Source organism: Lagopus leucura, unplaced genomic scaffold (assembly GCF_019238085.1).
Source record: "Lagopus leucura isolate 7727_CA_CO unplaced genomic scaffold, USGS_WTPT01 Super-Scaffold_100073, whole genome shotgun sequence".
NCBI classification, from domain to species: Eukaryota; Metazoa; Chordata; class Aves; order Galliformes; family Phasianidae; genus Lagopus; species Lagopus leucura.
This window is the reverse complement of record NW_024962314.1, coordinates 1,202-28,930: the sequence shown is the minus strand read 5'-3', so window position 1 is coordinate 28,930 and position 27,729 is coordinate 1,202. Positions and strand designations below refer to the sequence as shown.

The 27,729-nt window shown below is 67.4% G+C and overlaps 3 protein-coding genes across 3 annotated transcripts in view; all 3 read left to right on the top strand.

Annotated features, from left to right (window-relative positions):
- ELAPOR1 (endosome-lysosome associated apoptosis and autophagy regulator 1) overlaps positions 1-1,594 on the top strand; it is a 7,301-nt gene extending 5,707 nt beyond the window's left edge. The window contains exons 19-21 of the mRNA XM_042887133.1: positions 1-140; positions 230-395; positions 938-1,594. Coding sequence (XP_042743067.1) covers positions 1-140; positions 230-395; positions 938-1,006 — 375 coding nt within the window. The 3' untranslated portion in view covers positions 1,007-1,594. The remainder of the gene's footprint in view (positions 141-229; positions 396-937) is intronic.
- Positions 1,595-2,531: 937 nt separating this feature from the next.
- On the top strand, positions 2,532-7,562 carry SARS1 (seryl-tRNA synthetase 1). Its single transcript, XM_042887178.1, has 11 exons — positions 2,532-2,731; positions 3,383-3,453; positions 3,557-3,637; positions 4,157-4,315; positions 4,866-5,009; positions 5,092-5,247; positions 5,745-5,966; positions 6,038-6,167; positions 6,679-6,836; positions 6,924-7,053; positions 7,160-7,562. Exons 1-11 carry the CDS (start codon positions 2,596-2,598, stop codon positions 7,315-7,317), a joined length of 1,545 nt encoding a protein of 514 aa, XP_042743112.1. The 5' UTR covers positions 2,532-2,595; the 3' UTR covers positions 7,318-7,562.
- A 1,116-nt stretch (positions 7,563-8,678) lies between these two features.
- CELSR2 (cadherin EGF LAG seven-pass G-type receptor 2) overlaps positions 8,679-27,729 on the top strand; it is a 19,308-nt gene continuing 257 nt past the window's right edge. Inside the window, exons 1-34 of the mRNA XM_042887179.1 lie at positions 8,679-12,156; positions 13,511-14,155; positions 14,904-15,126; positions 15,575-15,690; positions 15,998-16,086; positions 16,606-16,763; positions 16,854-17,017; positions 17,270-17,395; positions 17,474-17,640; positions 18,133-18,318; positions 18,395-18,508; positions 18,990-19,161; positions 19,347-19,488; positions 19,707-19,827; positions 19,899-20,082; positions 20,159-20,260; positions 20,597-20,691; positions 20,788-20,997; positions 21,530-21,713; positions 21,999-22,142; positions 22,321-22,567; positions 22,819-22,986; positions 23,329-23,455; positions 23,920-24,120; positions 24,400-24,574; positions 24,660-24,772; positions 25,240-25,316; positions 25,437-25,563; positions 25,901-26,023; positions 26,109-26,230; positions 26,313-26,389; positions 26,476-26,625; positions 26,697-26,867; positions 26,946-27,174. Of these exons, the coding sequence (XP_042743113.1) occupies positions 8,679-12,156; positions 13,511-14,155; positions 14,904-15,126; positions 15,575-15,690; positions 15,998-16,086; positions 16,606-16,763; positions 16,854-17,017; positions 17,270-17,395; positions 17,474-17,640; positions 18,133-18,318; positions 18,395-18,508; positions 18,990-19,161; positions 19,347-19,488; positions 19,707-19,827; positions 19,899-20,082; positions 20,159-20,260; positions 20,597-20,691; positions 20,788-20,997; positions 21,530-21,713; positions 21,999-22,142; positions 22,321-22,567; positions 22,819-22,986; positions 23,329-23,455; positions 23,920-24,120; positions 24,400-24,574; positions 24,660-24,772; positions 25,240-25,316; positions 25,437-25,563; positions 25,901-26,023; positions 26,109-26,230; positions 26,313-26,389; positions 26,476-26,625; positions 26,697-26,867; positions 26,946-27,174 (8,927 nt within the window). The remainder of the gene's footprint in view (positions 12,157-13,510; positions 14,156-14,903; positions 15,127-15,574; positions 15,691-15,997; positions 16,087-16,605; positions 16,764-16,853; positions 17,018-17,269; positions 17,396-17,473; positions 17,641-18,132; positions 18,319-18,394; positions 18,509-18,989; positions 19,162-19,346; positions 19,489-19,706; positions 19,828-19,898; positions 20,083-20,158; positions 20,261-20,596; positions 20,692-20,787; positions 20,998-21,529; positions 21,714-21,998; positions 22,143-22,320; positions 22,568-22,818; positions 22,987-23,328; positions 23,456-23,919; positions 24,121-24,399; positions 24,575-24,659; positions 24,773-25,239; positions 25,317-25,436; positions 25,564-25,900; positions 26,024-26,108; positions 26,231-26,312; positions 26,390-26,475; positions 26,626-26,696; positions 26,868-26,945; positions 27,175-27,729) is intronic.

Genomic DNA, 27,729 nt, shown 5'->3' with positions numbered 1-27,729 from the left:
GGGGGGCAGCGCCTGCCCCCCCCCCGGGTCCGCCCGTGCCGCAGCGCTGAGTTCTGGCTGAAGGTGGGCGTCTCGGTGGGGACGTGCGTGGCCGTGCTGCTGGCTGCTCTAGCCGCCTACTTCTGGAAGAAGAACCGAAAGTGAGTGTGGGGCACGTCCCCTGCTTCCCCCCCCCCCCCCCCGCCCGTCGGTCCTGTGGGGGGGGGGCGGGTATGGGGGTTGTTTGCAGGTTGGAGTACAAGTACTCACGGCTGGTGCTGAACGCGGCGGCCAAGGAGAGCGAGCTGCCGGCACCGGATAGCTGTGCCATCATGGAGGGAGAGGACGGTGAGGACGAGCTCATCTTCACCAGCAAGAAGTCCCTGCTGGGCAAGATCCGCTGCCTGGCCACCAAGGTGGGAGTGGGAACGGGAGCAGGGGGGTCCTTTAGGGATGGAGGCATTCCGTGGGGCCGTCCCGATGGATGGGATTGTCCCAATGGGTGGAAGTGTGTCACGGGGTTGACCCAAGGGATGGAGGTGTCCCGTGGGGGTGATGTTGACCCAAGGGGATGAGATTGACCCAAGGGATGGGGGGTGTCCCAGGAGATCGTCCAAGGGATGGAGATGGAGGAGTCCCACGGGGTTGACCCAAGGCACAGAGGAGTCCCAAGGGTTGGGGTGCCCCGTGAGATTGGGGCGTCCCCCGTGAGATGTGGGGGTTCCCATGGGGATGTTGCAGGGGCTGGAGGTGTCCCACAGGGTTGAGGGTCCTAGGGGATGAGGATGACTCGTGGAGCTGCGGATGTCCCATGGGATGCAGGGTCCTATGGGGTTGAGGTGTCCTACAGAGGGGATAACCAATGTCCTGTGGGGATGGATGCCCCGTGGAGGAGGTGTCCCACAGGGAGGGGTGTCCCCTGTTTGTGTCCTCATCCCTCTGTCCCCATTCCCTGCAGCGCACCCCAGACGGCTTTGACTCCGTCCCCCTGAAGCCATCGTCTGGTGGCACCGACCTGGAGCTGTGAGGGGGCCGTCCCACCCCCCACCCCGTGGCCTTAAGGACCCACAGAGCCCCGGGGCACTTTTGTCTCCCCCCACCCTTGGGAAAAGCCAAAAATGCCAAATACAGACGTGGGGGTCAGGAGCACCCCCAGCCCGGCACGGGGACGTGGGGGGGGGGGGGACGGCCCTATGTGTCGTGTTGGGGGCACATGTGTGGGGCAGAAGTGTGCATGGGGGGGGTTGCACGAGTGTGCACACATGTGCAAGCTGCTGGCCCCTCGTGTCCTGCTTGGGGCACGGCAGGGAACGCCTGGTGGCCACGTCACACCACGTCACTGTCCCCCCACGCCGTGTCACCCCATGCCATCCCAGCTGTGCCACAGCCCCATGCCAGCCCCACTCCCCCCCAGGCTGCCTTTCCCCCTGCCAGGATGCCCCCATTGAGGTGATGCTGCCCCACAGTGGGTCCCCCTGCGGCCGTCCCCACAGCAGTGCCCCGTGTCCCCCACCCCATGGCTCCATCCCCCCTTTTTACAGCGATCTCAGCGTTTTCTAGGCAGCACCAGGCAGCCCCCCATGCCCTGGCTGTGCAATAAAGGTGATGTTTCTGAGCCTGGTGTGGTGGTTCTGTGCTGGGGGGGGCGTGTGGCACCCAGCAATGGACAGGGGAAAGCTGGGGTTCAATGGGGAAATCACAGGGGACTCTGAAAATGCTATGGAGCACCATATGGTGCCATGAAGTAGCTATGGAGATGCTGTAGGATGTTCTCGGGTTGCCATATGGCGCCAAGAAACACCCTAGGCTCTGGGGATGCCATATGGGATGGTGAGACTGCTATGGGGTGCTGTAATGGTTCTATGGGATGCTGTGGTGACGTCATGGGACACCATGAGGATGCCATAGGGAACCGTGAAGATGCTATGGGGTGCCACGGGGATGCCATGGAGCATCATGAGGACGCTATGGAGTGTTGCAGGACATCCTTGGATTGCCATATGGCCCTATGGGATGTCATAGGGGCACCCTTGGGTGCTATTGAGCACCGTGGGGGTGTCATAGAGGACCAAGAGAATGCCATGAAGTACACTGGGGTGCCACGTTGTGCCGTGGCCATGCTATGGAGCTGCCATAAGGGAGCCTGCAGATGCTGTGGGTTACCCTGAGGTGCCATGTGGTGCCATGAGATGCTGGTGATGCTATGGGGGGACCACAGAGATGCCATAAGAGATGATGAGAGCCCCATGGGGGGCCACACACTGCCGTGGGGATGTTGTGGGGAATGCTGAAGGTTACCGGGAGGATGCTATTGGGTGATAGATGGTGTCCTTGGCTTGCCACATGTGCGCCACAGGGATGCCACAAGTCTCCTTTACTCCCGTGGGGTCGCGCAGAGCCCCGCCGGCAGCCGCAAGCGGGGGCCCTCAGACCCAACGCAGCGCCGCCTCGTCCCCACCAGGGGGCGCTGTCGGCGCGCTGTCGGCGCTCTACCCACACATCGCCCCCCCCTCGGCTGCTCTGCGGAGGCCCCGCCCTGCGGCGCTGCGCAGGCGCAGTGCGGAACGGACACGGGCACGGGAACCGCCGCTGTCACCGCGCTCCGGAGCCGCCGCCATGGTGCTGGACCTGGACCTGTTCCGTACCGACAAAGGCGGGGATCCCGCGGCCGTGCGGGAGATGCAACGGAAACGCTTCAAAGACCCGGCGCTGGTGGACGCGCTGGTGCGGGCGGACGGCGCCTGGCGGAGGTGTACGTGGGACCGCCCCCCCCGGGGAGCCGCGCTCCTATTGGGGCTGAGCCGAGACCCGGGGGTGGGGGGGGGGGGCCCAAACCCCGGGGGGGGGGGGGGGGGCCCGCCCGCGGGGTTGGGGACGGCCGGGCCGGGCTCTGCGCAGCCCCGCGGCGGTGTTTCGGAGCCCCGCGTGCCGCCGTCCGTTCCCGGCTGATGCAATCCGTGCCGGCTCAGCCCCGTGCCCGGCGCCCGGTGATGCCGTGGCCGTTCTGCCCTCCCGGGAGCCGCCCCGCGTCCTGCAGACACGCGGTGTTGTTGGTGCGTCCCGCTGTGCCGCCCTGCGGGGATCCGGGGGCAGCGAACCCTGCGTCACCCACAGGGAGCTGCGTGCGTCCCCTCATCGCGGCTCCTGTCCCCGCCACGCTTTGCTGAGCAAAACGAGATGCTCCAATGTCACCCCGCAGCCCTGGACCCGCCCAGACCCCCAACGGCCCCGGATTTTGGGATCCGAGTGGTGCAGCGCTGCTCCCGTTGGGTTTAAAGGGGCTCAACCCCACGGCTGTGGTGTTGCTCGCAATGGCATTAAAGGAAGCTCTGGTGCTGGAGCTCCTGGCTGCAGCCCCGCTCGTGTGCCCCACTGACGGCACCTCCCCCCCCCCCCCCCGCAGGCAGATTTCGTGCTGATAACTTGAACAAGCTGAAGAACCTTTGCAGCAAAACCATCGGTGATAAGATGAAGGTGAGGGCCTCGCCAGCCTCTCCCCGGCAATGTTAAAGGATGCTTTTACCTTCTTGTTCGGGTCTTTAAACCCTGGCGGGGTTTCTCTTCCCTCCTGCTGCAGAAGAAGGAGCCCGTAGGGAGCGATGAGTCCGTGCCCGAGAGCGCGCAGAACCTGGATGAGCTGACAGCTGATGTCCTGGGGGTGAGTCCGACCCCACCTCCCCCCCACGGCTCGTATGGATCCCCAGCACTGCCTGCAGCCCCATAGCGGGGATCCCCATTTCTCCCGGTCCTAAGCCGGCTTTTTCCCGCTGTCATTCATCTGGAGGCCAGCATCTCTGTGCAGCAGCGCCGGTCAGCGACCCGACCTGCGGTTACGGGGGGGATCCGAGCAGCCTCAGTAGCTGCTGTTCCCTGGAGGCCCTCCCTCACTGCCCGCTCGCCTTCCCCCTTCATTAACCACGCTGTTTAATGAGCGTGACGCTGGTCGGCTTTTGCTGCCATGGGAGCTGACTGCTCCCCGTTGTGGCTGCCAGGCGCTGCGTGACGCCGTGCCTCACCCGGGGCTTTTGAGAGCCTGACCGATGTCGGGGCTTTGTCCTCTCTGGCTGTTGTTTGATGCGCTCAGCCCGCGGGTTTCACTCCGGAGGCCGTGGATGTCAGGGGAGGGTGATTGACTGCGCTCAGCCCCTGCTCCTTAGCGGCTTTCCTCCCTGTGCAGGGGCTGCAGGTGTCCCAGATCAAGAAGGTCCGTCTCCTCATCGACGAAGCCATCCTGAAGTGCGATGCGGAGCGCGTCAGGCTGGAGGCAGAACGCTTCGAGAGCCTCCGGGAGATCGGGAACCTCCTGCACCCCTCGGTGCCCATCAGCAACGATGAGGTAGGGATGGAGCCCGGCACCGTGCGCGGTTTGGGGGCTGCGGGGCTGACCCGGCTGGCCGAGCTGGTTCGTCAAAGCGGGACGCTGCTGTGGGGCCGTGCCCCCCCCCCCCGGATCTGCTGGAGGTGAACGAAATCTGCATGACAAGACAGCGTTTCCTGCTGGGAGCGCACAAAGAGCGGCTCAGACAGCGCATTGTTCGGGCCATACATGGGAAATTCACAGCGGGCCGGGGGCTGGGATCTCCCTTCGCTGCCCCCATTCATCCAGCAGGAATATTTTGCTGGAGGAACACAATCGGGCCGGGCCAGCTGCCAAGCGGCCGCACAATGAGTGACCAGCAGGGATCAGCACTGGGGTTCCAGGCTCTGTTTGATCGCTGCCGGATGGCAAAGCCTGGGTCGGGATGGGGCCCCTGTGTGGGGCTGGGAGGGAGGGAGAAGGAGGCGACCGGGGGCCGTGTGCCCAAACTGCCCGGTGGGGAACGCACTGATGTCACCGCGGCCCCGGGGAGGAGATGTGAAGCGTTCTCCCCTTCCTCTGTGCACAGGATGCAGACAACAAGGTGGAGCGGATCTGGGGGGACTGCAGCTGCAGGAAGAAGTATTCCCACGTGGACCTGGTGGTGATGGTGGATGGTTACGAGGGAGAGAAGGGGGCCGTTGTCGCGGGGAGCCGGGGCTACTTCTTGAAGGTGAGAGCCCTGCAGCCCGGTGCTCCGTGGGGACGTCACAGCAGGGTGTGTGTGACCAGCCGTGGCTTCCCCCATCCTGCAGGGTCCCCTGGTGTTCCTGGAGCAGGCCCTGATCCAGTACGCCCTGCAGAGCCTCCGTGCCAAGGGCTACACTCCCGTCTACACGCCCTTCTTCATGCGGAAGGAGGTGATGCAGGAGGTGGCCCAGCTCAGCCAGTTTGACGAGGAGCTCTACAAGGTGAGCCCGACGCCCGCTGGCTCTCTGTGTCTCGCCGCCTGGCACCCGTGGCCCCTCAGGGTCCAACCGTCCCGCCCAGCCCACGCCGTGTGCCTCCCCCTGCCGGGGGGCAGCCGGCTGCCATCCACTCACCCAGCAAGGCTCTGGGTCTGCTTTGCTCTGAGGAAGGCTTGGCGGTCGGCAGCCAACGCAGCCGGTTGTCACGGCGATGTGGTGACGGAGACGGCTCGTCCCCAGCCTGGTTGTCAGGAGCTGGCAGGAGGCCATCGAGGCCCTGAAAGGAGGCCAGCAAACGGCAGCTGCTCCCCTTCTTGCGACCCACTTTGCAGCCGCCCCGTTCTCCTCTCAGCACCGCTCCTGGAAAACGTTGCTGCCAGGGAGCTGGGTGTCCGTGCCGCCACCAGCAGCATCTGTCAGGGCTGTGGGTTGTGTGAGAACAGCTGGGAAAGGAGGGCGCTGTCTCTTTCCCAAGCCCACGGTCCCCTCCTGTTCCCCAGGTGATCGGCAAAGGCAGCGAGAAGGCCGAGGACAGCTCCATCGATGAGAAGTACCTCATTGCCACCTCCGAGCAGCCCATCGCCGCCCTGCACCGCGACGAGTGGCTGAAGCCGGAGGATCTGCCCATCAAATATGCAGGGCTGTCCACCTGCTTCCGCCAGGAGGTCGGCTCGCATGGCCGCGACACGCGCGGCATCTTCCGTGTGCATCAGTTTGAGAAGGTGAGGGGCGGCTGGGGGGCGGCATGTGGGGTTTGGGGCTGGGATGGAGCCGACGTGGGGGATCTCCGCAGATCGAGCAGTTCGTCTACGCCTCCCCGCACGACAACAAGTCATGGGAGATGTTTGATGAGATGATCGCCACGGCCGAGGAGTTCTACCAGTCCCTGGGCATCCCCTACCATGTTGTCAACATCGTTTCGGGTAGGGGTCTGCACTGCAGGACTGCGTGGGGTGCCAGCTTTTGGGGTGGGGGCTTCTTCCCCTTGTTTCCATGCTGTGCTGGTCTGGGAGGAGCCCGGCACCTCTGCCAGCGCCTCGGGTGTCACCGTGACCCTGACCCACTTCCCAGCTCCGCTTCCTTTGTCCCAGAGCACTGCTGGCTCACGTTCCCACGCTGTGCATCCCCAGACCTGCCAAGGGGGGGGGTGGCACCTCAGCCATGGGAAGGGGACACCAGGACAGTCACACGCTGTGGGGCACCCCTCTGCCCCGTCCCCACTGTGCCTCTGGAAGAGAGGGGCAGCCCAAGTGGCTCCTGTTTGAAGATGTGCCCCCGCTGAGGTTCCTTCCGTCCTCTGCTCTGCCAGGCAGGAGCGCTGCCTCCCACCCAGCGCTGCGCTGAGGTCACTTTGTGGGCTTTGACCCCTGGCTGCATCCCGCTGTGGGGTGCGTTGTGGCTGCAGCCCCTAACCGCTGCCCTGCTGCCCACCAGGCGCCCTGAACCACGCTGCCAGCAAGAAGCTGGACTTGGAGGCTTGGTTCCCAGGCTCAGGAGCGTTCCGTGAGCTCGTGTCCTGCTCCAACTGCACCGACTACCAGGCGCGCCGCTTGCGCATCCGCTTTGGGCAGACCAAGAAGATGATGGACAAGGTGAGGGTGTGGGGCTGGGCGGTCGTGTTCCCCGTTCCCCATTTGCTGTTCCCCCGTGTGCCCCCTTGACGCATCCACCTGCCTCAGGTGGAGTTTGTGCACATGCTCAACGCCACGATGTGTGCCACCACCCGAACCATCTGCGCCATCCTGGAGAACTACCAGACCGAGGAGGGCATCGTCATCCCCGAGCGGCTGCGGGACTTCATGCCCCCAGGTAGCACCCTGCACGCTGCCGGACCCCCCTGTGCCTCTGGGGTGGGGGGCTGCGGGGTCAGGAGAGCCCCGCGGGCTGCAATCCGTTCCTTCTGTCCTTCCCGCAGACCTCCGGCAGATCATCCGCTTTGTGAAGCCGGCCCCCATCGAGCAGGAGCTCTCCAAGAAGCAGAAGAAGCAGCAGGAAGGCGGCAGGAAAAAGGCTGCGGGCGGGGAGCGGGTGCTGGAGGAGCAGATGCAGAACATGGGCGTCAGCAGCGCCTGAGTCCTTCGGCTCCGCCGGGCTCTGCGCCGCCTCCTTCGCTTCGGGTCGAGTCTGGGGCGGGAGCTGCCCGGTCTCCACCCGGCCCTGCGGCACCACAGTGCAAAGAACTGACAGTCGGGGGCTCCGGCCCAAAGTGCGGCTCCGGCCCCCCCGCCTCCCCCCCAGCGGGGTCACTGCATGGCGGGCTCATGGCAGGGGCGGAAACCTTCCTTCCCTCAACCCAATAAAGCAAAGAAAGCTGCTGAGCCGTGCGTGGGGCTGCGTGTCCTCCCGCGGGGGCTCGGTCGTTGCTTTGGAGGTGGGGGATTTTGCAGCCCCGCGGGGGCGGCTCCGCTCCGTTTCTGCGCCTCCGATGGCAGCAGCTGGGCGCGGGGGCCGCCGCCGACCCCACACAATGGCTCAGACAAAGGCCGATCGCATTTGTAATTCAACGAGGGGCCGGGGCCCCCCTCGCCCAGCTGCTGCCGGGACCCCCGCGGCGGTGGGCAGCGAGTGGGGGGGAGGCGGGGGGGCAGCGGGCCTCAGTTTCCCGGCGGTGGGGCAACGGGGGATCCGTGCCACCCACTGGAGGCGGCTGCGCGTCGCGCGTGGGAAACTCGGGGCTGCGCCCACGGGAAAGGTGTGGGGGGCGGCCCGGCGTCGGCCCCCCCCAGCCCCGCAGCACCCCGCCCGGCCGGTTCTGCCCGCCCCGGCCGCGCATCGCCTTTGAAGGGCACCGGGAGCCCCCGGGCAGGGCGAGGCGCGCCGCTGAGTCACCGGGCGCGGGCTGGGGGTCCCCGGGCGGCTCCGCTGTCCCTGCCCGACCCGTTCCGAGAGCCGGGGAGCGGCTCCGCGCTGCTCCCGGCGGTCCCTCGGCCCCCAGAACCCCCCTCCACCCCACCGTCCCAGCGTTCCCGTTGCTCCGCAGCGCCCGGTGCCTCCCGTGCTCCCCCAGTTTGTCCCGCTGCCCCCACGTCCCGGTCCCGGCTCTGTCGGGGTCCCGCAGCTGCATGCAAGGCGCGCCTGCGGGCCGAGCGCGTGTGCGCACGTGTGCATTGCGCGTGGGACGTGCGTGTGCGTGTGCGTGTGCCCGCACCCGTGCGTGGGTGAGCGTTCGTGTGTGTGCACGTCCGTGCTGGCGCACACGGCGGCTGTATTGTGCACGCGCGTGCCCGCGGATCGCGCCTCGCGCATTCGCGCGCCCGCGTGCCCGTGTGCCCGCGGCTGGGGCAGGTGCCGGAGGGCGGGGCGGGGCCGGGGGGGGGAGCGGCGGCTCCTTTAAGCGCCGCGCAATCCCGCACGGTGTCGGCCCCGCCCCGGCGGGCGCGCGCGGGCGGCGGCGCGGGGCTGAGCGGCATCGGCGGCATCGGCCGCACCGCGCCATGGGCGCTCCGCCCGCCCGCGGGGCCGCGCCGCTGCTGCGGGCTCTGCTGGCGCTGCTGGCGCTGCTGCTGCTGGCCGCGCCGGGACGGCCCCGCGGCACCGATACCGGCACCGGCACCTGCCCGCCCGCAGCTCTGCTTTCGCACCTCGGCGCCGGGGACGGCGGTGGAGCGCGGCCGCCCCCGCTCTCTTCCAGCTCTTCCAGCGGCACCGGGGACAGCGGCGGCGGCGGTGGGAGCGCGGGGGGGTCCCGCGGCAACGGGAGCGGCGGGGAGAGCGGCGGCACCGGCACCTGCGGCGGTGCGCGAGGCCATGGAAGCACCGGGAGCACCGAGCGCGCCGCGCGTGACGCAGACGGCGGGGGTACAAACGGTACGGGGAGCACAATGAGCGCCGGGGGGAGCGGCGGAGCCCGAAGCCGTGGAGGCGCCGGGAGCGGCAGGGAGAGCGGTGGGGCACGAGGCCAAGGAGGAACCGCGAGCACCGCCGACACCGGCAGCGCAAGCGGCACCGGGGAGAGCGGCGGCACCGGCACTCGTGGCCGTGCTTACAGCCGTGGAGGAGCCGGGAGCGCCGAGCGTCTGGCACGCGCTGCAGCCGCCGGGGGCTCTCAGCTCCCCGCAGGCACTGGGAGGACCGGGAGCACCGCCCGCAGCCCTCCGGGCGCGCTGCTCCCCCGCCGCCGCCGCCGCAGCCCCAACAACGCGCCGCAGTTCCAGCCCCCCAGCTACCAGGCGGCGGTGCCGGAGAACCGCCCGGCGGGGACGGCGGTGGCACAGGTGACGGCGACCGACCCCGACGCGGGCGAGGCGGGCCGGCTGCGCTACGCCATGGCCGCGCTCTTCGACAGCCGCTCCGACGCGCTCTTCGCCATCGACCCCGATACCGGCGCCGTCACCACGGCCGCTCCGCTGGACCGCGAGAGCAAAAGCAGCCACGTGTTCCGCGTCACTGCGGTGGATCACGGCACGCCGCGGCGCAGCGCCATGGCCACGCTGACAGTGACGGTGAGCGACGCCAACGACCACGACCCGGCCTTCGAGCAGCACGAGTACCGGGAGAGCGTGCGGGAGAACCTGGAGGTCGGCTACGAGGTGCTGACGGTGCGCGCCACCGACGGCGACGCCGGCCCCAACGCCAACGTGCTGTACCGGCTGCTGAACGCCGGCGGCGCCAACGAGGTGTTCGAGATCGATCCGCGCTCCGGCGTCATCCGCACCCGCGGCCCCGTGGACCGGGAGGCCGTGGAGGCGTTCGAGCTGTTGGTGGAAGCCGCGGATCAGGGCCAGGAGCCGGGACCCCGCAGCGCCACCGCCACGGTGCGCATCGCGGTGGAGGACGACAACGACAACGCGCCGCAGTTCAGCGAGAAGCGCTACGTGGTGCAGGTCCCCGAGGACGTGCTGCCCAACACGGCCGTGCTGAGGGTGACGGCCACCGACCGTGACAAGGGCAGCAACGCTGTGGTGCACTACAGCATCGTCAGCGGCAACACGCGCGGCCACTTCTACATCGACGCGCAGACGGGCGCTCTGGACGTTGTCACCCCGCTGGACTACGAGGCCAGCAAGGAATTCACGCTGCGCATCCGTGCGCAGGACGGCGGGCGGCCGCCGCTCTCCAACATCAGCGGTTTGGTCACCGTGCAGGTGCTGGACGTCAACGACAACGCGCCCATCTTTGTCAGCACTCCCTTCCAGGCCACCGTGCTGGAGAACGTGCCTGTGGGCTATTCTGTCATCCACGTGCAAGCCATCGATGCCGACTCGGGGGACAACGCCCGCCTGGCTTACACCCTCCTGGAGACCGGCGCCGGCTTCCCTTTCGCCATCAACAACAGCACCGGGTGGATCGTGGTGGCCTCCGAGCTGGACCGTGAGGCGGTGGACTTCTACAGCTTCGAGGTGGAGGCGCAGGATCAGGGCAGCCCCCCCATGGCGTCCTCGGCCAGCGTCAGCGTCACCGTCCTGGATGTCAATGACAACAGCCCCGAGTTCACGCAGCGTGAATACGGCGCCCGCCTCAACGAGGACGCGGCAGTGGGCACCAGCGTGCTGACCGTCTCCGCCGTCGACCGCGACGCCAACAGCGTCATCACCTACCAGATCTCCAGCGGCAACACCCGCAACCGCTTCTCCATCACCAGCCAGAGCGGCGGGGGGCTCCTCTCGCTCGCCCTGCCGCTGGACTACAAGCTGGAGCGGCACTACCTGCTCACCGTCGCCGCCTCCGATGGCACGCGCCAGGACACGGCCCAGGTGGTGGTCAACGTCACCGACGCCAACACGCACCGCCCCGTTTTCCAGAGCTCCCACTACACCGTCAATGTCAATGAGGACCGGCCGGTGGGCACCACGGTGGTGGTCATCAGTGCCACGGATGAGGACACGGGGGAGAACGCCCGCATCACCTACCTGATGGAGGACAGCATCCCGCAGTTCCGCATCGCGCCCGACACGGGGGCCGTCACCACGCAGATGGAGCTGGACTACGAGGACCAGGTTTCCTACACGTTGGCCATCACAGCCCGGGACAACGGCATCCCGCAGAAGTCCGACACCACCTACCTGGAGATCCTGGTGAGCGACGTCAACGACAACGCACCCCAGTTCCTGCGCGACTCCTACCAGGGCTCCGTCTACGAGGACGTCCCCGCCTTCACCAGCGTCCTCCAGGTCTCGGCCACCGACCGTGACTCGGGGCTCAACGGAAGGGTCTTCTACACCTTCCAGGGCGGTGACGATGGTGACGGCGACTTCATCATTGAGTCCACCTCGGGCATCGTGCGCACTTTGCGCCGCCTGGACCGGGAGAACGTGCCGCTCTATGCCCTGCGGGCGTACGCTGTTGACAAGGGCGTGCCAGCCAGGCGGACGCCGGTGGAGATCCAGGTGACGGTGCTGGATGTCAACGACAACCCTCCGGTCTTTGAGCGCGACGAGTTCGACATCTTCGTGGAGGAGAACAGCCCCATCGGGCTGGTGGTGGCCCGCATCACCGCCACCGACCCCGACGAGGGCCCCAACGCGCAGATCATGTACCAGATCGTGGAGGGCAACATCCCCGAGGTCTTCCAGTTGGACATCTTCTCCGGGGAGCTCACCGCCTTGGCCGACCTGGACTACGAGGCCAAAGCAGAGTACGTCATGGTGGTGCAGGCCACCTCGGCCCCGCTGGTGAGCCGTGCCACCGTCCACGTGCGCCTGCGCGACGCCAACGACAACAGCCCCCAGCTGAGGAACTTTGAGATCGTCTTCAACAATTACATCACCAACCGTTCGGGCAGTTTCCCCGGCGGGGTCATCGGACGCATCCCAGCCCGCGACCCCGACGTCTCAGACAGCCTCACCTACTCCTTTGAGCAAGGCAATGAGCTCAACCTGGTGCTGCTGGACCCGCGCACCGGGGACCTGCGCCTCAGCCCGGCGCTGGACAACAACCGTCCGCTGGAGGCCGTCATGAGGGTCTCGGTGTCAGGTAAGGACCCCCTGATGGGGCGGTTTTGGGGTGTCCCCTCCAGATCTGGGGATGTGCTGGTGGCGTTTTGTCCATCCCACCCCACCACAGGTCCAAGGGCCTCAGCACCCCCTGTGTTCTCCCCACCTGGGGGGGTCCAATACCTCCATTCATAGATTTTTGTAGCGAGGGTCCGAGGCATCGTTGCATGGGTTTGGGGCTCCCGGGGCCCCATGTGTGTGTTTGGGGGGGGTCCTGTTTGGGGGCTGCACATGGGTCCCAGCTCCCTGTGTGTGTCTTCTGTGGGGGTTCAGACTTTGGCATGGAATTGTTGGGTGCTGCTCAGAGGTTGAGGGGAGCGATTCTAAGGGTGTGGAGGAAGTGGCTCCTGGGCCGCCCCAGGGGCAGGGAGGGAAACTGAGTCACTGCATCTCATGGGGCTGGGACCCTCCCAACTGGCTGGCACCATGCGGGGCACCTGGGGGCAGTGCATCCCCCCCTGGAGCTCCTTCAGGCATGGGGGTGACGGTGGGGACGGGGACCCTGCTGAGCCCAAGGTGTGCTGGGGGTCCAGGCTGCCCCACCATGCTGTAATGGGAGAAACTGAGGGGTTGGCCGAGAACCCTCAGTGCTCAGCCATGGGGTCTTTGGGAGCAGAGAACAGCGGTGGGGGTGTTTGGTTCCCCCTCCCCAAATCCTGCCTCCCTTCCCGTCCCTTCCCTGCAGCTTCTCCATTAGCCCCGCTTTGAAGGCGTGTGGGAGAACTTTCTCACCCCGTTTATAGAGAGGACAGCTTGAGTGCAGAATCCCCCCTTCCAAATCCTCCCCCCAAGCCCCCATCGCACGCTGCCTGCTGCTGTGATTTCCCCCATCCCCATCCCTGTGCACCCACCCCCCCACGCTGCCATTCCTGCTCCAGCCACACAAAGGGGGTGTGCTGGGAGTCCCCCTGTGTCCCTCTGCACAGGAGCCAAGAAACAAAGCCCCTGGCAATGGCTGGGCCCCCCCTGCCACCGCCATAGCAACGCCCCCCCCAGCCCCTTGCCACCACCACCGGCCGTCACCCATCGCCATCCCCTGAGCCGCCTCCCCCTGTCTGCACTCCCTGTGCTCTCTCCGTCCATCTGTCCTCCAACGACTCTCTTCCCTGTCCTCCATCTGTCTGTCCGTCCCTCTGCCACTCGGCAAGGAAGAGGAATTGCAGGCGCTGACCCCATAGCGGGACCAGCCGGGTTGGCATTGCGTGGCCATCAGGAGCCACCACGGTGACCACGGCAAGCTGGGTGCTCACCCCAGGGCCGTCATCACCAAGTGCCACCACGGTGCCCACGAGTCGGTGCCACCGCCTTGACCACAACCACCATCCTGCCCACAGACGGAGTCCACAGCGCCACGGCGCAGTGCACGCTGCGGGTGACGGTGATCACGGATGAGATGCTGAGCAACAGCATCACGCTGCGCCTGGCCGACATGTCCCAGGAGCGCTTCCTCTCTCCCCTGCTCAGCCTCTTCCTGGAGGGGGTGGCAGCAGTGCTGGCCGCCCCCCGGCACCGCGTGGTGCTCTTCAACATCCAGACAGACACGGACGTGGCGGCCGCGCGCATCCTCAACGTCAGCCTGTCGGTGCGGCTGCCAGCCTCGGCGCGCGGCGCCCGCTTCTTCTCCTCGGAGGAGCTGCAGGAGCGGCTCTACCTGAACCGCTCGCTGCTGGCCGCCATCTCGGCGCAACGCGTGCTGCCCTTCGACGACAACATCTGCCTGCGCGAGCCCTGTGAGAACTACATGCGCTGCGTCTCCGTCCTCAAGTTCGACAGCTCCGCGCCCTTCCTGGCCTCCGACACCGTCCTCTTCCGGCCCATCCATCCCGTCACCGGCCTGCGCTGCCGCTGCCCGCCCGGCTTCACCGGCGACTACTGCGAGACGGAGGTGGACCTCTGCTTCTCCAGCCCCTGCGGCGGCAATGGGCGCTGCCGGAGCCACGAGGGCGGCTACACCTGCGAGTGCCACGAGGACTTCACTGGTGAGAGCCCTCTGCCGTCCCCCTTCATCCGTCCCCTCAACATCCTTTCCCGTCGTCCATCCGTCCCCCCGTCCTCCATCTCCTCAACGCCCATCCATCCCTTCAACATCCGTGCCCATCGTCCATCCCCCATCACTCTTCCATCCCTCGTCATCCATCCAACATCCATCCGTTCCCCCAAATCCGTCCCCCCCCCCCTCATCCATCCATCCCCCCCAGATCTTCCCATCCACCCAACATACATCTCTCATCCCTCAAGTCCATCCCTCCTCCATCACGGTCCCTTCCTTGTCTCCACCATCTCCTCTGTCCCCTCCATTCCACTGCATGCCTTACAGAACATCACTGAGGAGGGGTACCTCAGGGGGGGCATGCATGAGGGACACCCATGGGACACCAGGGGGACACACCTGGGGTACTTCTGGGACGTGCAGAGGACATGCAGAGGACATGCAGAGGATACTCTGCCACCACTGCCACATCTGCTCCCCTCCCTGTGTGACTCTGGGGGGGGGGGGGGGGGGGGCATGGGGGACACCCCCAGGGACCCCAGGGTGGGGCGACCAGCTGTCTATGGGGCAATGGGGGGGTTGTCTCAGTTGCCATGGTGACAGGAGGTGGTTGCAACAGCGATGGAGCTGGGGATAAGTGGTGTTTGGAGATGCTCTGTGGGGGGGACGGACCCCAGGACTGAGGATGGAGGGACACCCCAGTGTTGGGGGTCAGCACCAGGGTGCCCTCCCTGCAGGGGAGCACTGCGAGCTCAGCACCCGCCGTGGCCGCTGTGCACCGGGGGTCTGCCGCAACGGGGGCACCTGTGTCAACCTGCTGGTCGGGGGGTTCCGCTGCGAGTGCCCCCCCGGGCACTACGAGAAGCCTTTCTGCGCCATGAGCACCCGCAGCTTCCCCCCACGGTCCTTCATCACCTTCCGGGGCCTCCGGCAGCGCTTCCACTTCACCCTTACCCTGATGTGAGACCCGGGGTGGGGGAACAGGATGGGGGTGTGGGGTGGGGGCTGCGGGGAGGTGGCGGCCCTGTGGGCTTCAGAAGGGTGGGGGGTGCCCTATGAAACAGGAGGTGGTGGTGAATGGGGCTGTGGGTCACCAGGGATAATGGGGCCAGGGCTGGGGAGTGCCCTACAGATGTGGGTAGGAACAGTGGGGATGGAAGCTGTGAGGGGAACGGGGTGTTGGGGTTGGGTGGTGGGGGCCCTGTGGGGTTGGGGCAGTGGGACGTGGGTTGGTGGGAGCCCCGTCGGCATGGCCTGGGGCCACAGGGCAGGGGCAGTGGGGCACCCAGAAGGCACCGAGGGGGGCGGTGGGGCAGCGGGGCAGGGGTTGGGGGTGGCAGCGCGTCATGGTGGGCACAGCACAGAGGTGGGCGCACAGCACAGAGGTGGGCGCACAATGTGTCCCCAGGTTCGCCACCAAGGAGCGGGACGCGCTGCTGCTCTACAACGGGCGCTTCAACGAGAAGCACGACTTCGTGGCACTGGAGATCGTCCAGGAGCAGATCCAGCTCACCTTCTCTGCAGGTAGGGCCGCACCCTGGCACGGCATCCACGGCATTTCCCCTGGGCGCCGCAGCCTGGCACTGCATCCCCATCCCTGGCACTGCATCCCCATCCCTGGCACTGCATCCCATGCTTCCCATGCTTCACATCCCTGGCGTCAGCTGGCGCCGCATCCCCGTCCCATGCGTTGTGCTCCTGGCCCTCAGTTGCCTCCATCTCATCCCAAGCACTGCACCCAATCCCTCGCGTCCCATCCCATGGCTCTGTCCCCCCTGTGTCACCCTTCCCTGTGCTCCCCCCACCCTGATGCACCCTGCGCTGCCCACAGGTGAGACCACCACCACGGTGTCCCCGTTTGTTCCGGGCGGTGTCAGTGATGGGCAGTGGCACCGGGTGCAGCTGCACTACTACAACAAGGTGGGGGCGAGGGGGGAGGCGCTGGGATGCTGCAGCCCTGGGTGGGGGGCAGAGGGATGGGGATGTGGGGCTGGTGTGGGGTTTGGGGTGGGAGGGAAAGGATGGAGGGGAGCAGAAAGGGGAGGGGGCGCAGGGATGATTTGGGGGGATGAAGGGGAGGATGGGGAAGGGGGTGGAGGAAGAGGAGGGATGAAGGGATCGGGTGCGAGGATGGAGAGGAGAGGAAACATGGAGTTGGGGATGGAGGAAGATGATGGAGTGGGGCGGGGGTGGGGGTTTGGGAGGATGAGAAAAGGGGTAGTGGAGGTTTGGGGACAGCAGAAGAGGACGGAGAGGAACGGGAATGTGGGTATGGGGATGAGGAAGAGAACGGAGGGGTTTGGGGATGGGGCTTTGAGGATGAGGAAGGAGACGGAGGGAAGAGGAAGGGCTGCGGCCCTGCTGGAGGAGGTCGATGGGGGCACAAAGGCTGCCGGGGAGGAGGCGGTGCCATCAGCAGGGCTCACCGGGTGCCCACAGCCCGTGCTGGGCAAGTCAGGGCTGCCGCAGGGCCCCTCGGAGCAGAAGGTGGCGGTGGTGGCGGTGGACGACTGCGACGTGGGCATGGCCCTGAAGTTCGGCCCCGTGTTGGGCAACTACTCGTGTGCGGCACAGGGCACCCAGTCCGGCTCCAAGAAGTGAGGATGGGGACGGGGCTGGGGGGGGGACGAACGGGGGCCCTTGGTGGTGTCCCCCCCCCCCCTGCCCAGGTGACATCGGTGCCGCAGGTCGCTGGATCTGACGGGGCCGCTGCTGCTGGGCGGTGTGCCCACCCTGCCCGAGAGCTTCCCCATCCGCAGCCGCCACTTCGTGGGCTGCATGCGGCACCTGCGCGTGGACGAGCGTCCCGTGGACATGGCCGCCTTCATCGCCAACAACGGCACCGTGCCAGGTGCTGGGGGTCCTGGGGACTCCAAAGGGCACCGGGTGCGGGGATGGGGGTCTCTGTGTTCCCTTGGCGTGGGCACGTTTGAGCAGGGGGTTCCCGTCCCTGCTTGGTGTAGGAACGCGGCACCGGGGGTCTCCGTGCCCTTTGGGTGTATGGACGTGGCATCAGGGGTCCCTGTGTCCCTGCCCAGCGGGGCACAGAGCCATTCCTCAGCCACTCAGGGGTCACCAACCCCGTGCCCCCCCACCTCTGCAGGCTGCCCCGCCAAGAAGACGGTGTGTGACAGCGGCACGTGCCACAACGGGGGCACCTGTGTGCACGAATGGGACGGCTTCAGCTGCCGCTGCCCGCTGGGCTTCGGGGGCAAGACGTGCCAGGAAGGTATGGGGCTGGGGGGGGGTGGGATGGGATGGGTTTTGGGGTGGCAGATGGGCACCCACCTCGCTCCGTGCCCCGCAGAGATGGCGAATCCACAGCGGTTCCTGGGCAGCAGCCTGGTGGCGTGGAGCGGGCTGGCGCTGCCGCTGCCGCTGCCCTGGCACCTGGGGCTGATGTTCCGCACGCGCCAACCCCGCGGACTGCTGCTGAGTGCCTCCACCGGGCCCACGGCCACCCTCACACTGCAGGTGGGGCAGGGGCTGCAGGGGGCTGGGGGTGGGTTTACTGCCCTGTGGGACGCTGCCCTGGGGGCTGTGGGCACGGGGGTCCGTCGGTATGGGGGGCGTTGCTGTCAGGATGCTGTGGGCATGGAGGTTATGGGTGTGGGGGTATTGGGATGGATGGGATGATGCCCTATGGGGGAGCTGTGGGTAGGGGGTTTATAGGTGTGGGGGTATCGCCCTGCAGGAATTGCTCTGGGGGCTGTGGTACCAGGGGGGGCTGTTATCGAGGAGTTATTTTATTGTCCTGGTTGGGGGTGGATGTGGGGACTGCTGCTCTGGGGGGAGCACTGGGGGGTATTGCCCTGGGGGTGGGTGTTGTGCCGGGGGGTGATGTTGTCCTGGGGCTATGGGATGTTGCCTGGGGGGGGGGGCTGCAGTGGGGGGTGGTCGCCCTTGGGGAGGCATCACCCTTTTGGGGGTGCTTTGCCATGGGCGTTCTGACACCTCTGCCCACAGCTGAGCGAGGGACAGGTGGAGGCAGGCGTGTGGCAGGGGGGGTCCCGCCTGGCCCTGCTGCGTCTGCCCCACGCGCGGGTCAACGATGGCGCCTGGCATCACCTCCAGCTGGAGCTGCGGGGGGACCCCGGCCGTGCCCCCCCCACCACCCTGCTGCTCCTCGCCCTCGACTACGGCCGCCACCAGGTGCGGGGGGACACAGGGTGGGCCATGGGGTGGGGACCCCCGGTACCCATGGAGCTCAGTGCCTCTCTGCCCGCAGGCGACGGCCGACGTGGCCGGGGGGCTGCAGGGGCTGCGGCTGCGGGCGCTGAGCGTCGGGGGGCTGCAGGGGGACGGCGGGCAGGTGGAGCAGGGCTTCCGTGGCTGTGTGCAGGTATGGGGCCGGGATGGGCTGTGAGGTGTGGGATGTGGCAGGGGGATGTGGGCACGGTGCTCTGGGGTGTGGAGGTGGGCAGAGGGACACGGGATGCGTCACAGGGAGTGGGGACAAGCGCAAGATACGGGAGTGTGAGCACAGTGCTGTGGGTACGGGCACAGGGACGTGGCGCAGGGCATGGGGACACCCACAATGGACAGGGATGGGGAGCAGGGCGTGGGGGTGTGGGCACAGTGCAATGGGGGTGGGCACACGGGATGGGGGTGTGGGCACGGAACGCGGCACAGGGTGTGAGGATGAGCGGGAGGAATGGGGACACACACGAGGTGTGGGGACAGCGCACAGTGCCACGGGGGTGGGCACAGAGATGTGGGCATGGAGGTGTGGCCGTGGACCGTGGGGACATGGGGGCACGACGTGGGTCCTGAGCACGGCCCCGGTGACACGGGGACTTGCCTGGTACCGGGCGCTGCCGCAGGGTGTGCGCGTGGGGACAACGGGCAGCGAGGTGACACTGGAGGTGGCGACAGCTGCACGGGTGAATGTGGAGGGGGGCTGTGCTCTGCCCGACCCCTGCGACTCGGGGCCGTGCCCACCCCACAGCTACTGCAGTGACGACTGGGACAGCTTCTCCTGCAGCTGCCACCCGGGTGAGTGCGTCCCCACAGTGCTGTCCTCTCCAGGGCTGTCACCTCTGCCTTGGCGCTGCCGCCCCACAGCCCCTGACCTAACCCCTCTCCAAAGGACAGGCTGCCTTGGGGATGCCACAGCCCGAGGAGCCGCCCCCTGGGGACACTGCATTAAATGTGCCCCCACCTCACCCCCGGTGTCACAGGTTACTTCGGTGACAGCTGCATCAGCGCCTGCGCCCTCGACCCCTGTGAGCACCGGGGCGGCTGTGTGCGCAGAGCAGGTGCCCCCCATGGCTACGCCTGCGAGTGTCCCCAGGGCTACTTTGGGCCGTACTGCGAGCACAGGTGAGGGGAGGGGACACGGTGAGGACAGGAGGGGCGCAGCGGCTGTGGAAGGGATGTGGGGGTCACGGAAAGGGAACATGGAAAGGGGACGGTGGCCACGCGGGGGCACAGCGGCGTGGGGAGGGCGTGGGGCTGCGCACTGGCTGCCGGGCCGTGCCGGGCCGGGCCATGCTTCTTTGTGCCGTGCTGTGCCACGCTGCTCCATGCTGCCCACACAGGGTGGACCAGCCGTGCCCCCGGGGCTGGTGGGGACACCCCACCTGCGGCCCCTGCAGCTGCGACGTCACCAAAGGCTTCGACCCCGACTGCAACAAGACGACAGGCGAGTGCCGCTGCAAGGTGAGCGCCCCCCACCGTCCCCACCGTGCCCCCACCCGGCGCAGCCCCGCCGACCCCCCGTGTCCTCGCAGGAGAACCACTACCGCCCGGCGGGCAGCGACACCTGCCTGCTGTGCGACTGCTACCCCACCGGGTCCCTGTCACGTCTCTGCGATGCCACCAGTGGGCAGTGCCCCTGCAAGCCCGGCGTCATCGGGCGGCACTGCGACCGCTGCGACAACCCCTTCGCCGAGGTGACGGTCAGCGGCTGTGAAGGTGAGTGATGGCACCGCGGTGTCACCCGGCGCCGGTGTCCTCCGGTGCTGACACCTGCACTCTTTGCCTCCTGCAGTCAACTATGACAGCTGTCCCCGTGCCATCGAGGCCAGCATCTGGTGGCCGAGGACGCGCTTTGGGCTGCCTGCCGCCGCCCCGTGCCCCAAGGGCTCCATTGGTAAGGGGGGACGTGGGGACAGGGCTGTGCCATGCCCAAGTGATGCCCGCTGGTGATGGAAGGGGGGGACAGAGCTGCCCGGTGCCACCCTGTGCTCCAAGTGCCCTGTGGGTGCAGGGGAGACCTGGGGACAAGGGCTGCCCATCGCCACCCCACGCCCCAGGGGCACAGGGGGACAGGGGGTGGTGACAGGCAGCCCTTTCCCCGAGTGCTCCGCGGGCACAGGAGGAGCACAGAGCTCTGCACTGCCGTCCTGCTGCCACTCCATTACAAGAGCCCACGGCTGTAGGGACGTGCGGTGTCCCCGCAGTGTCCCCTCTGTCCCCATCCCCGCAGGCACAGCGGTGCGTCACTGCGACGAGCACAAGGGCTGGCTGCCCCCCAACCTCTTCAACTGCACCTCGTTGGCCTTCGCCGCCCTCAAAGGCTTCGTGAGTGTCCCCAACTCGGGGGGGGGGGGGGAAGCGGGGGGGCGGAGCGTGCAGCGCCGTGGGGGACGCGGTGTGCTGAGGTTTTCCTCCCCGCAGGCGGAGCGCTTGGTGCGCAACGAGTCGGTGCTGGACACGGCGCAATCGCAGCGGGTGGCGCTGCAGCTGCACAACGCCACGCGGCACACGGCCGCCTACTTCGGCAGCGATGTGCGCCTGGCTTATCGGCTGGCAGCGCGGCTGCTGCAGCACGAGAGCGCCCAGCGGGGCTTCCGTTTGGCGGCCACGCAGGACGTCCATTTCACCGAGGTGTGGGGCCAAGTGGGGGAGCCGCCGAGGGGCGCTGGGAGCGGGGCGCTGGGAGCAGGTGATGGGCGCGGGGATGGAGGGGGGTGCGCGGTGCCCGGGTGTCCCCTCGGCCGTGGGGTGCTGGATGATGGACGTGCGCTCGGTGACCCTCAGAGCGGCCGTTGCAGATGGGTACCCAGCAGGGCCGGGGTGCCTAGGAGCAACCGAGTGCCCCTCTGTACCCCGTTCTCTGGGGGATGGAGCCCAGGCGCCGGGCTGATGGGCGCCAGTGGTTGTGGGGTGTCTGCAGTCCATGGGATCTCCTCTGTGCTCCCCGGGGCACCAGGAGTGGGGCTGGAGCCCAGGTGCCACAGTGGTGGGTGCGCATCAGGTGCCGGTTGGAGACGGGTGCCCCCATAGGGTCGGGGTGCCTGGGGCTGTGCGGGGTGCTGGGTGCCCTCTGCATCCCACTGCCCAGGGAGCCGTGCAGGGTGGGCCCGTATCCTTCAGGATGTTGTGGTGAGGGGCACTGAGCAGCCCTGCCCGTCTCCAGAACCTGCTGCGGGTGGGCAGCGCGCTGCTGGACGCCAGCAACAAGCGGCACTGGGAGCTGATCCAGCAGACGGAAGGCGGCACGGCGTGGCTGCTGAAGCACTTTGAGGACTACGCCAGCGCCCTGGCACAGAACATGCGCCAGACCTACCTCAGCCCCTTCACCATCGTCACCCCCAACATCGGTGAGCGCCATGGGGGTCGGGGCTGTTCGTGGCCTCGTGTGCGCACAGGGATCCACGTGGTGCCTGGGGAGGTGACTGTGTGCCCACCCGTGTGCCCGGGGACATTTGTGTGGGACATTTGGGTGCTGGGGGATGTGGGTGTGTGCACAACTGGGGACCTGAGCGTTGTGTGTGCTCGGAACTGCGGGTGCTGCCCGTGCCCAGGGATGTGTGTGTGCGTTCACGTGTGTTCTGGGCCGTGCACACGTGTGTTGTGCCGTTGGTGACGCCCTGGTGCCGCTGCAGTGGTGTCGGTGGTGCGGCTGGACAAGGGCAGCTTTGCGGGCGCACGGCTGCCACGCTATGAGGCTCTGCGAGGGGAGAAGCCCCCCGACCTGGAGACCACCGTCATTCTGCCTGAGAGCGTCTTCCGGCCCCCCGAGGGCAGGCGTGAGTGCTGGGGGGTGTCGGGAGGCACCCTGCAGCTGTGGGGTGGGCAGGGCTGTAGGGGATCCTATTGGGGTTGTAGGGCTGGGGACCTCAGCGCGGCTGTGGGGCTGGGAGGAGGGCCGTGGGGTACCTGCGTGTACCCAGGAGAGCATCGGGCTCCCAGCATCTCCCACCCCAGGCCCCGCTGCTGGGCACGGAAAGGCATCGCCAAGCACAGGTGGGCAGCAGCAGGAGATGGAAGAGGAAGAGGAGGAGGAGGATGAAGAGGCTGCAGGGGACGAGGAGGAAGATGAGGTGACCCTGGTGACCCGGCACAAGCGGCACCCGGAGCCCAGCGAGGGCCAGGCCATCGCCAGCGTCATCATCTACCGCACACTGGCAGGGCTGCTGCCCGAGCAGTACGACACCGACAAGCGCAGCCTCAGGTGCTGGGGGGGTTGTGGGGCACAGGGGGTGGCCGTAGGGCTGAGGGGGGTGGCAAGCATTGGGTGCCCATAAAATGCCAAGGGGATATTGGGGTGCTGCGATGTGGGGGCCCAGGAGGTGCCCGAGCTGCCCCACGGGTGCTGGGATGTGGGGGATGCAGGCGCCCGCGGGAGATATGGATACGGGCATTGGGGGCGGCTGCCTGCAGGAGGTGCGGCCCCCATGGGGACCCTGAGCTGCTGCCCCCCAGGGTGCCCAAACGCCCCATCATCAACACGCCGGTGGTGAGCATCAGTGTGCACGCTGCAGCAGGGCAGGCGCCGCGCGCGCTGGAGAAACCCATCACCCTGCAGTTCCGCCTGCTGGAAACACAGGAACGCTCCAAACCCATCTGCGTCTTCTGGAATCACTCACTGCTGTGAGCCGGGATGGGGACGGCGGGGGGGCGGCATTTCTGTGGGGTGGGCATGGAGTGTGGGTGGGGAGGGGGGGCGCCGTGGAATGGGGGCAGCGTTGTGCGTGGTGACGTGGGAGGTGGGGGCAGCCTGGTTCCGTGGTGGGGGATCCCTGGCTGGGGTGTCCCATTGTGGGGTGTCCCATTGCAGGGTGTCTCATTATGGGGTGTCCCATTGTGGGGTGTCCCATTATGGGGTGCCCCTGGTTGGGGTGCCCCTGGTTGGGGTGTCCCATTGCGGGGTGTCTCATTATGGGGTGTCCCATTGTGGGGTGTCCCATTGCGGGGTGTCCCGGTTGGTTGCAGGGCAGGCGGTGCGGGCGGCTGGTCGGCGCGGGGCTGTGAGGTGGTTTTCCGGAACCAGAGCCACGTCAGCTGCCAGTGCAACCACATGACGAGCTTCGCCGTGCTCATGGACATCTCCCGGCGCGAGGTGGGGACATGGCGGGGCGGCAGGGGACGCTGGGATGGCACGTGGGAACTGGGTGTGGGGTGCTGGAGGCGGGGCTTATGGAAAGTGGGAGGAGCTGGTGGAAAGGGAGGGGTTTTGTGAATGGGGCTTCCAGGTGGGAGGGGCGGTCGTAGGGCGGGAGCAAAAGTGGGCGGAGCTTCCATAGGGGCGTGGCTGGACAGGGAGTGAGGCTCCCCATAGGCTGTCATGCTGTGGGCGGGGCACCCGGACGGGGGCGGAGCCAAGAAATGGGTGGAGCCCTACGTGAGGGCGGGGTCAGCTGCAGTGGGGGCGTGGCCAAGCAGGGAGCGGCGTTTCCCCATTGGGTGTGGCGCTGTGGGCGGGGCCACGAGGCAACGACCTCGGTTGTGTACCGGGGAGGGGGGCGTGGCCAAGCGTGGGCGTGGCCAGGGAGGGGGTGTGGCTTAGCGTTTCGGTACCGGCAGAACGGGGAGATCCTCCCTCTGGCGGCACTGACCTACGGCTCGCTCGGCGTGGCGCTGGCGGGGCTGCTGCTGGCCGTGCTGGTGTTGAGTGCCCTGCGGGGGCTGAGCTCCAACCGTCACAGCATCCGGCGGCACGGCGCCTGCGCGCTGCTGCTGGCACAGCTCGTCTTCCTGCTGGGCATCAACCAGGCTGAGCTGCCGGTAGGGGCGGGGCCGGGGGGCGGGGCGAACCGGGGTGGAGCCGACGGGGAAGTGGGAGAGGGGTGGGGATGAATGGGGTGGGATCGTGGGAGGTGGGGGGCGCTGAGCTGTGGAGGAGCACAAGCAGGGGGGAGGCCATACAAGGGATGGGGGGTTTAAATGGGGGCGGGGCTAAAGGTGGGTGTGGATTGCGGTGGGCGGGGCTTTCTGAGGAGGCGGGGCTATGAGGGGACGTGGCTCCGTGGGTGGGCGGTTCCTGTCTGACCCCCCGGCCCACAGCTGGCATGCACGGTGGTGGCCATCCTGCTGCAGTTCCTGCACCTGAGTGCCGTGGGCTGGGCGCTGCTGGAGGCTCTGCACCTCTACCGGCGCCGCACCGAACCCCGGCACGTCGACCGTGGGCCCATGCGCTTCTACCACGTGCTGGGCTGGGGGCTCCCTGCCTTCATCACCGGTAGGACACGCCCCTTCCCACTGAGCCCCGCCCCCTGTACCTCCCCTCAGCCAATGAGGCCCCGTCCCAACGTGTGGCTGTGTAGGGCTGGCTGTGGGGCTGGACCCTGAGGGCTACGGGAACCCCGACTTCTGCTGGCTCTCCATCCATGACAGCCTGGTGTGGAGCCTGGCGGGGCCCAGCGCCTGTGCCGTGGCGGTGCGGAGGATGGGGATACGTGGGGCTTATGGGGCAGAGGGGACACGTGGGGTGTGGAGGATATATGGGGTGTATGGGGTATGTGGGGGCATGGGGAAGAAATGGAGTATAGAGTAGGTATGTGGGGTATAGAAAGGGGCCATGTGGGGGTATAAGGAACATGGGAGTGGGGGAATTATGGGACATGTAGGGTACATGAGATGTATAGGGAGCATGTGGGGTCTGTAAAACATACAGGGCATGGAGGACGTTTGGCTGTGGGGGACATGGGGTGTATGGGATGTGTGGAATATGGGGGATAAATAGGCCATAGACAACATGTGGAGTGTATGGGATGTATGTAGCATAAGGGCATATGGTGATATATGGAATCTATGGGACATATGAGGCACAAGGAACTTATGGGGCACGAGGGACATACATGGTACAGGCCCCATGGCAGCCCTCCCTCACTCCCTGCTCCATAGGTCGGTGTCTTCTTCCTCGTGCTGGCAGCCAGGGCGTCCTGTGCCACCCCCCAGGGCTTCGAGAAGAAGGGCACGAGGTGAGTGAGCTGGCACAGGGACACACGAAGGACAGGGAGCACAGCTGGCAGAGGGGCCCGTGTGCAGCACTGCTCCCCCCACGCCCTGGGGTGCTGACACTGTCGTCCCCCCCCCCCCAGCTCTGGGCTGCAGACAGCACTGGTGGTGCTGGTGCTGCCCAGCCTGGCCTGGCTGCTCGCCCTGCTTGCCGTCAACAGCGATGCCATCCTCTTCCACTACCTCTTCGCCATCTCCAACTGCTTCCAGGTACCTCCACCCACATAGCCCCATATTTCCATTCCCCCAAAGCACCACGCTGCCCCATGGAGGGCAACCATTGGGCACAGAGGGACCCTCACGTGGTTTGGGGTGGCACCCGCTGGCCACCAGTTATCCCTCAGCCGTCTGGAATATCAATGGGGGACCCTCATCCAGTATGGGGTGTCAGCACGGGACTTTCCATAGGCACAGAGTGACCCTCACCTGCTTTGAGGTGCCACTGAAGGGACACCCAGTGCCACCAATTGTCCCCCACCCGCCTGAGGTGCCAACGGAGGACGCCTGAATGCGGTTCTCACCCACCCTCTCTCCCCTCCCACCTCAGGGCCCCCTCTTTTTCCTGGTGTGCGTGGTGCTGAGCCGGGAGGTGCGGCACTGCCTGCGCTCCGCCTGTGCCCGCGCTCAGAGCCCCGACCCCGCGTTGGCCACCAAATCCACGCTGACCACCGTGAGTGCGCGGCTGTGGGATGGGATGGGGGGCACCGCGGGGTCCCACCGGCACCCCGCCTCCATCCGTGTCCCCGTCCCTGCAGGCGTACAGCTGTGACACCACCTACGTGGCCGGCCGGCTGTACCAGGCGCCCTGCGGGGACTCCACGGGATCGCTGCACAGCGCGGCCAAAAGCCAGCACAGCTACATCCCCTTCGTGCGCAGGTGCGGGGTGGGAGCACAGCCGGGTTTTGGAGGGGGGGGGGGGGGGGGGTGGGGGGCGGGATGTCACCGCTGTCATTCGCAGGGAGGACGCGGGGCTGAACGGCGGCCGCGTGCCGGCAGAGCAGGGGGGGCTCCTGGACACTGCGGACGCGCAGCACGGTGAGCGCAGCGCGCATGGGGACTCGCGGTGAGCGCGGCGCTGGGGCTCCCGTTGAGTTCTGCCTTCCCACCCTCCCGGCGCGCAGAGCACGACAGCGATTCCGACAGCGACCTGTCCCTGGAGGAGGATCCCAGCGGCTCCTACGGCTCCACGCACTCCTCGGACAGCGAGGACGAAGCCGGCGGCACCGCCTGGGATGCGCTGCTGCGCCCCGAGCAGCCGCCCACACCCACCGGTAAGCGGGGCTCTGAGGGGGTCTGGGTGCCCCGTGGGTCCCCCGGCTCAGTGCCGGCCCCAAACCCGCAGGTGACGGCGCGGTGGCCCCGGCGCGGCCGTATTGGCCCGGGGAGTTTGTGACAACGGCGAGCGAGAGCGACGGGCACGGAGGCACGGAACCGCTGCGCGTGGAGCCGGTGCCGGGGGGTGAGGGGCCGCCAAGGCTGCCCCCGCTGCTGCCCCTCCCTCACCCCCACAAAGGTACGGGACACCCATGGGTGCAGAGCCGGGGTTACCGCGGTGCTCCACATCCCTACGGTGCCATTCTCGTCCCCGCAGGCATCTTGAAGAAGAGGGGTTTGCCGCCCATCAGCGAGCGCGGCACCGCCCCGCGCCCCCCCCCGCCCCCCGCCGGCACCGCCGCCTCCTCCGGGAGCGAGGGCAGCCAGCGGGGGGGGCCGGGGGGGCCTCGGCCCCGGCAGAGCCTGCAGGAGCAGCTGAGCGGCGCGGCGCCCATCGCCATGAGCATCAAAGCAGGCACTGTGGATGAGGATTCCTCCGGCTCCGAGTGAGTGCTGGGAGATGGGCGGGGGGCTGAGGGGGGGTCCCGGGGTGCGGGGGGGGCTCCTTAAGGGCTGGGGCGCCCAGCTGTGCTACAGTGAGCAGCGGGTGCTGACGGGGTGCTGGGGTTCCCGTTGGGTCCCCATTGCACATAAGGGTTTCCATTGGGTCCCCGCTGGGTGTGAGGACACCGGTTGGGTGCCCCATGAGTGCTCATCAGGTGGAAGGGTGTCCCATGGGTGCGAGGGTGCCTGCTGGGTGCCTATAGGGAACTCATGGGCTCCTGTTTGGGTTCCCATTCATTGGATACTCGTGGGTTCCCTCTGAGCTCCCATTGGGTTCCTGCTGGCTGCTCACTGGGTTCCCATTGGGCGCCCTTTGGTGCGTGGGGGCCCGCTGGACACCCATGGGTGGGGGCCGGCTCTGTCCCCCCCGAGCTGCACCAGGAAGCCTTCACACTAACCCTGCTCTTCTCTCCTCCCTCCCCCCCCCCACCCCCGGACCCAGATTTCTGTTTTTTAATTTCCTTCATTAACACGGGGGGCTCTGGGGCTGCCCTCCC